Source organism: Trachurus trachurus (genome assembly GCF_905171665.1).
Source record: "Trachurus trachurus genome assembly, chromosome: 7".
Classification (NCBI taxonomy): domain Eukaryota; kingdom Metazoa; phylum Chordata; class Actinopteri; order Carangiformes; family Carangidae; genus Trachurus; species Trachurus trachurus.
Window position 1 is genome coordinate 592,679 of NC_139901.1, and position 8,437 is coordinate 601,115.

The 8,437-nt window shown below is 39.6% G+C and overlaps 1 protein-coding gene across 1 annotated transcript; it reads left to right on the forward strand.

The window, feature by feature from the left end:
• Positions 1-329: 329 nt before the first annotated feature.
• On the forward strand, positions 330-2,956 carry LOC310988889 (uncharacterized protein; the record flags this gene model as incomplete). The annotated part of the gene is made up of 5 exons (XM_083975693.1): positions 330-393; positions 516-603; positions 911-924; positions 1,786-1,862; positions 2,858-2,956. 5 exons carry the CDS (start codon positions 330-332, stop codon positions 2,954-2,956), a joined length of 342 nt encoding a protein of 113 aa, XP_083831819.1.
• Positions 2,957-8,437: the final 5,481 nt, after the last annotated feature.

Consider the following 8,437-nt stretch of genomic DNA (forward strand, 5'->3'; position numbering starts at 1 on the left):
TATACATGCTACGTAGATATACCCAGAGCGATAGATATAACAGAGCATACCCATACCAAAGACCATCAACATGTTATTATTATATATAAATATATGAAAGAGTAGCATGTATCATGAAACCAAAAAAACATGTAAGCATTTATGAACAAATTAAAATATAATTCAAGCATGCTATATAAATAACTAAATAAGGGCTCAATGTTATTATTGAATTATTGTAGCTTTAACTCGTGTATCGTTTTCGTGTTTTCTTCTTTTGTCTAATGAGGGGGCATATTACTTCAAGAATGGGGCAAGATATGTGGGAGACTATGATCAGAACATTAAACATGGTGCCTTGCCCATGTTTCATGTTCACTTCCTTCTACTATCCAGATGGCTCTAAATGTGAAGGTATAGCAAAGGCACCTTACATGAGTTGATGCATTTTGAGGGTTGATCAACATTTGGAGCCGAGTTCCTGACACAGAGCTGTAGAGACCAGACTCTTCTTGTTGCCTCTCCTTCTCTGTCAGGGTCATGGGTTGAGAACCTGAGACAGGGTCACGGTGTCTACACTTATTATCCCAATGGAGACACGTATGATGGACAGTGCAGCATGAGGTCCAACTGAACTTGTCTTCAGTCTCAGGAACCAGTTTTTCCTCTGCTTTCCTAGTTTGAGTCCTACTCAGTGTCATTAATCTGCACCAGTATGTAGGTGAACTGAATGTTTTTTGAAAAAAAAAAAAAAAAAACAGTATTGCTCTAGGTTGACTTTTTTTAACTGCAGGACAAACATCTCTTTCACTTTTTCATTTGTCTAAGGTACAACAGCAGCATAAATGACTCAGTCACAGTCAGTGAAATGTTTTTAAATATCTGTATACTACTTGAAAACCTTTAATCTTTCAGTCCTGTTCCAACATAGATGTAGCTACATGGGTCAGTGACAAATTTTACTGTAGGCCTAAATGAATGAAAAAAAAATAAAAGCATGCATCAGATTCTTTAAAATGGACATGTATTCATGTTGGTTTCACGTCATTTGAAATGACATTTTAACTTTTTTTTTTCTTTTTACAAAAGTAAGACTGATTGCCCTGAAAATGTCAAATGGTGTAACCACAAATGAATGATATAAATATTTTATCCACTTACACTGGATTTACGTGTAAAAAAGTATATTTTCTTTTAATAACATTAAATTAAAACAGATTTTTTTGTTCTGTTTTTTATTAATTTAAATGCATTTTGGCAACACTGAGCAGGACACATTCTAAAACCACGCTATTTTTCAAAAAAAAATGTGACAAATTATGTTTCAAGATTTCAAGAAACATAGTGTTGCATTGTAAAAGTGAATAACATTTATCCCAAATCTGAGTCCAGATTTTTTTTTTCCTGTATATCAGATTTTTATGAAAAAAAATACCGGTTACAACACTTGACATTGGGTTGAACTGTATCATGTCATTGACCCATGCATTTTTCTATGTACGCTGTATAGGGCTGAACAATGGAGTGAAATAATTTGAAATCACAATGACCAAAGTCAATATCCAAATTGCAGGAGCTGCAGTCCTTTTGTTAAAGATGAAATGTGATCCTAACGAGTTACTGTGGTGCTCCAGGCACAATATGAATTTATTGAACATCATTCTGCCCCACCAGGCTAACATCAATACAAAAAACAGATACAGAAAGTGAAATTGAAACCTTTAAAACTACTGTTTAAGTTGTTGTTGATGATGATTTACAGGCACGGCCAGGGCATCTACCACTACAAAGACACTGGCTTGTGAGTGGATGGCAACATGGAGTCAGCTGGAGAGTACATCCACTCCAACCACAGATACCAGGGTAACTTTGCCAACAATAATGTAAGTTCTCTTTATGACTTATTCCATAGTTATTAGAGTATTTCAGTTGAACCATGGAGCCCATTCCCCGACCAATACAGTTTTATTAATGAACGTGTCATGTGAGAGGACTTCCCCTCATATCTGAGGAATCTTTTAGAGATCCCGAGGAGTTTGCTTTTGGTTATAAAAGAGTCTCATATTAATGTGGATGAATCTATGTTACCCACACTTGTTAATGGGTCCATTTTCGATAAATATATAGTTTTGTCTTTATAGTTATTTTGATATTATTATTTACTGGTCGACTCACCCAGCATTTCCTAGTTTCGCTTTCCGAAACTCCTCGTAGTCCCTTTAACATTTGATTTTATTTTATTTGGATCCCCATTAGCTGATGTAATACACATCAACTATTCTTCCTAGGGTCCAATCAGTGTAACAATAAAAAAAATACAATTCAGAAATACACAATCAAAGCATAACAAAATATTTACACATATAAATTATCCATAAATAGTCTACATAGACAACATACAGTATGTAAAAAACAGCATAAAACCAATAATCTAAACATCTAATCAGATATAGAGACACACACATGCTACACACACAGGGAAGTGCTAGTTGGAGGCAGCAGAACACAACATGTATCACGTTGTAGAGTTGATGTAGTAAATGTGGCAGCAACAGTTCCCTTTACTGAGCTGGAGATGGCAGCAGACACAACACAGTCGAGGAAACGGCATCCAAACTGTTTTTTGGACATTACACAGCCATATTCATGTCCACTTCCCCAGCACCACCACAAACTGAGAGTTTATTTAAAAACTTTTACTCTAGATATTTGCATTTTATATGGACAACCTTTTCTAAATGTACCAAAATCAACAGACTCCCTCACAATTCAATTCTATTTCTAACACATTTCACATAAAATTCTTGTGTTTGTTTTTATATAGTATATCCAGTTACTGCATCATATGCCATGATACTTGTTGGTGGCCTTTTTGCAGACCTGCGGTCGAGGGAAGAATGTGTTTGAGTCTGACATCGGCTGCAGCATGGTGAATACCAGCACGTACGTCAACATCAACACACTCCTGTTGTTTTAGTTCAGTATGCCAGCTGATTTAATTGCCAACATATTACATTATACTTCTCCAGTATTGTAAATAAATACTAAACCCAGAAATGCATCATTACCTAAGTTGTGGTGAAACACAAACACAAGCCACAACTCCTGACCAAACCTCCAGCCAGCCGACACTGAGGAGGATGATAAAAACGTAAAAGCACACAAGCTGCTCTACCCGGGCTGCAGCGACAGCTACGTCACCTTAGGGTCGTCAGGAGGAGCAGAGAGGCTGATGTTCTGTCTCACTTACACAGGTAACGCCAGCACAGAAAGTCTTGCATGATGACTTTGTGGTATTTTTACATCTGAGAATGTTTTTACTTTTTGTTTGTCTGTTTGTATCAGACATGAATGCTGTCAGATGCATTCATGCCACCTCTGTTTAACCTGAAATGCACACCATAGACTGTGATGCATGCTGTGATACTTAACTTGAGTGAAACTTCAGGATGCATGTAAATAACCTACTGTATTAGCATGATTGAGATGGAAGTTGCAGTGTTACTGTGGAGTATGCAGTTGTTTTCATGTATGCCTTGGTTCAACTGAAGTCAGTGCTGCTGACGTGTCATTTCAACTCAACTCAAAACTCAAAAGTACTTTATTATTCCGTTAGGAACTTCGTTGCGGAAGGACATCAAAAGTGCAGGTGCAAAACAACAATCCACACATACATACCACAGCCATACCCAACACAATAATAATACACATTCCCACAACCACACATAGTACAAGTACTCGCAGCAAAGGTTAAAAACAAAGGACACATACAAGTATAAAAATTAGTTACAGGTTAATTAAAAAGGAAAAAGTTCTGATGGGAGTTAAGTGTTTAGAAGTCGGATTGAAGTGGGGATGAAACTGGATGATGCTCTCTTTGTCCGGAGTGGGAGTGACCTGTATCTGTGTGCTGATGGTAGTAGGCTGTAGTTGCTGTGTAGTGTGTGTGTTGTGTCTGTGGCGATCTGTGTGCCTTTTTTCTTGACCTGAGTGTTGTAGATGTTGATGAGTGGCTCCTGTTCCTGACCTATGATTTTATTACTGAGTTTGACTATTTTGTTTAGACTGTTTCGGTGGGTGATGCTGAGTGAACCAAACCAGGCTGTGATGTTGAAAGTGAGGATGGATTCGATGAAACATTTTTGGAAAGCAGAGAGTATTGTTTGATGAACCTGGAGTTTGCGAAGTTTACGGAGAAAAAAGAGACGTTGCTGACATTTAGAAAAAAGATGTTCACTGTGTAGTTGGAATGTGAGTTTGTAGTCCATTATTGTGCCGAGGTATTTGTATGATTCCACCCTTTCTATTATTTCAGTGTTAACAGAGAGTGTGGGAGTGAAATGTCCGTGGCGGAAGTCAATGACCATTTCTTTGGTTTTTGAGGTGTTTAAGTCCAGGCAATTGTCTCTACACCACAGAGCAAAAGAGTCCAGTTCATTTTGTAACAGTCCGTCATTTATCAGCTGGTCAGACTCTGCAGACCTGTCTCGTAACGTTCCGTTATTATCTCATAGTGTGGTGAATGTGCAGGTCACAACTTGTCCACCAGAGCGTTTTGGAGTTGTTGGGTTGTGTATTTGATGAGTTTGATGAGGGAAACCAAGAAATCCCATGAGCCTCCGTAGCATAACTCTGAGCAGCTCATGGCTCTGCTCCGCCGTTCTAAAAACAGCTTGCACCGACAATTAAAGGTAACGAACCTACTGGTATGACTATAGGGATTATGGCAATGGGCCAATTTGCCAAAATGTTGAACTATCCCTTTAAGAAAAGTTTCACAGTGACACAGTGCACGTTGTAGCTGAGCATTTCTCTAAATCAACTTTTACAACAACTTGTACAGGACCAAGCTGATGGTGAGTGGGGGGCGCTGGCATCCAACACACTGCTCAAGTGGATTCAGATGCATCATCAGCCTGACGGAGTGGACTCCAGCAAAAAAGACTTCAGGTAACATTTGCCAACTTGAAACAGTCGGTCAAGGACAAGGCAGCAGAATCCCAATGACTCAACAAGACATTTGTCTAGCTTTAGATTTAGATTCATTTGGGAGCGTGCCTATGTTCCCACAGCCCTATGTTCCCTCATCCCACTGGACTCTCTACCTATCTGGACTCTATCTATCTGGCCTGTCTAGCCTCTACCTGGTCTTTTTACTAAACGTAACCAACTCCTTTCTTCATTGCCTAAACCCAACCAATGGTGGGACCAAAGGGCTGTGGGAACATAGGGCCTAATTTTCAGTGACAACAAAAGTTAGAAATGTGGGAACATAGGGCTGAGGGAACATAGGAATGACCTCAGATTTTCATAATTTATTGTTAATTCATGTAAGTGTTAAATTATATTCTCTAAATGTATCATACTGTCCTTATGGTCTACTCCCTTAAGGTCTAAATATTGTGTCAAAGCCTTGAAATCATTCCCATGTGTATATAATGAATATACGTACAGTGTGGCTCTGTCTATTTCCTGCAAATGCCCACTAAAGCTGTACAGCCCAAACATGTTGACATGTTTCAGAAACAAAACTTCACAGTTTATGTTCTGTTTGGAAACGGTGACTAAAACAAAAACTAGTGTGCTCCATAGCTTCACTTAATGAACAACACATGCAACACATTATATAAGAAAAGTGCAGTCATTATTAGTCATAAAGTGTTACTGAGCGTGTCATATGCTTTATATGCTTCAGACAATGGTGTAAGTGCTGTGTGTGTTTGTATCTATTTTCCAGTGGGAGCAGCAGAAGAAGGTGGAGAGAAGGCAAGGCAAGGCAATTTTATTTGTATATCCCATTTTTACCAACAGTTTGTCTCAAAGGGCTTCACCTGACATCATAACAACATCCTCTGTCCTTAGACCCTCACATCCACTGAGGAAAAACTCCATGGAAAACCCTTTTAACAGGGAAAAATCGGAGAAACCTCAGGGTGAGCAACAGAGGAGGGATCCCTCACCCAGGACGGACAGACGTGACATAGGCTAGATGTTGTTACAGACAAGACAGTTTACAACACAGAATGTGAGAAACATGAAAATGTTAACAACAGCTGATGAAGGAAGCTGCTGGTGGGCGAGGGAGGCAGGTAGTAATCTGTGTGATCAACCCACCACCCTGCATGATACAGCCTTTGTTTACAACAATGGAAAAAAAACATAAATAAATAAATGTTTAATATGTAACACTTTTTTTTTTTTTTTTTAGAGTTGCGATACCCAGGTGCGTCTCTCGCTCTTTTTTTTCTTTTCAGCATGCCTATCACTGGTTTGATGAGGGAGTGATGTTCTCAATCAACAACTAAAGTATCAAGTCACACACAAAACCGACACCCACACACACACACACACAGTAGCCAACTTCATAATGACAAATGTAGTACTTGTATGTAGTATGTAGTTAGTAGTACTTATATGGCAATAAACCAGTCATGTCTAAACTCATGTCTTCCTCCTTTTTCTGTAGGCCTATATGCTGAAGACCATTTTTATTTATTAATCAAAATCAGAAATATTTCTTTTTTTTGGGGGGGGGGGGGGGGGCTTCACATAATAAACAAACAGAACTATGGTCTATGGAGGTTTTAATGGTCAAAATACAGACGTTATGTCGTGAACTCTATATTGCGGTACAAAAAAAAAGATCGTTGACTCAAGGTTTATGTGTTTGCCTATTTATTTTCTTTTTGCTACCAGCTTTCCTGTTTGTGTACAATTTAGTCCTCCCGTTTATGAGAGTGGCAGAGTGGCATTGGACTTGAGAATTAGTGGGCCTAATGCATAACTGTGGTTACTATTGTGCATTTCCTTTTGCTGCTATAATAAACATTTGCTTAGGATTGTGATACAAACAGGATGGAAACTGGTAATAACAAACGTGTATCAAAATTACAGAAAGAAGTGGCAGTATGGGCGGCAGAGGGAGAGAGCGTGAGAGCAACATGAGCAGAGCAGCAGAGACATTTACTGCTCCACAAACAGGAAAGCCAGTAAATTTCAACAGTTTGACGGTCTGGGGAAATACCCAGCTCTGATATAGATGAGTTTCACTGTGCCTACACTTTAAAAAAAAAATCGAGGGGAGTTACACTGGGATCTGGAGCTGTGAGGCAGAGATGGGGACTCGAGTTTGCGACTCGAACTCGAGTCGCACTTAAGTCGCACCCACAGAGACTTCAGACTTGACTTGGACTCGTGCCCTAAAGTCTTCAGACTCGACTCGGACTCGTGTTTTGAGACTCGTGAACAATCATTATTTTTTTGGCTCGTGCCTCCCTCCTGACAGGACGACCGGCGATCTTTTTTTTTTTTTTTTTTTTTGCCGTTAACACACCACTAGCGGAGCAGCGCCACATGGCCGGTAACGTTATTCAGATGGAGGTTAGATCTTCATATTGAACTCCTACAGAGTGCAGCCAAACACCAGTGTCTAAAGAGAGAGGAACAGCAGAGCTCCTCTGACAGCGCAGTCAGCTGCTGCGGGTGAGTGACAGGCGACTGTGAACGGGCTTTTTTTTTCTTCTTTTTTTTAATAGCGGCACCGTCCGTAGCCTACATGTGAGGCACAACGTCCGTTTGTTGTCAGACCTTCCTTCACGGGGACTAGCTGCTGCATAACTGGCACATATCAGGCTACTGTTGGCTAAATCCTCCTGTTTATTTATGTTTTTGCTGCGAAATATGACTGAAGGCATGTATGGAAGTCTGTACGTGTCGACATGCTCCCACGAGTTGATGGAGCTAATTAAAATAATAATAACAACCAGTTCTTCTCTAAGAAACATGCGGTTCCAGAAAGGTTTTGCTGCACATAAAGATGTGAACTATAGGTACCATCCAGATCTTATGACCTATAATTAACAGCCTAAATCATTTTCCATGTTGTTCATCTGGGTTTTCTGAATTCAACAAAGCAAAAAAAAAGAGAAAAGGCCAGTGCAGAGGGGCAGAACAGCCTTGATTCTTTCTTGACTCAGAATACAGTTTCCTTTAAAGGAAAGCTTTCATTGTGTGTTTTCTTCCTATTGCATTGCAATATCCTGTTTAAAGTGATCATATAATAAATAACTAATCAATACTGTATAGATAAAGGAGTGATAATAACCTACACTACAGTAAATGCTTTGAATCTCTTAGATATAGCTGTGCAGTATCTTTAGTAGACCGGATAGCAGCAGATGATAGAAGGGTCATTACAACCAGAAGAGACAGGAGACTTTTATTTTTTAGAGACTTGAGACTTGACTTGGACTCGTGACCAAAGACTTGAGACTTGACTTGGACTTGCAAAAAAAGACTTGTGAACATCTCTGCTGTGAGGCTCCCCGCCTTATGCACCGTGTACACCTCGCTACATCTCGGATCTGGGGCGCAAATTGGGACTGGGGGGGATCTACGGTGGACATATACCAAGGTCCTGACAGGATGCCAGGATACTAATTGGGCCCTTGGGACATGT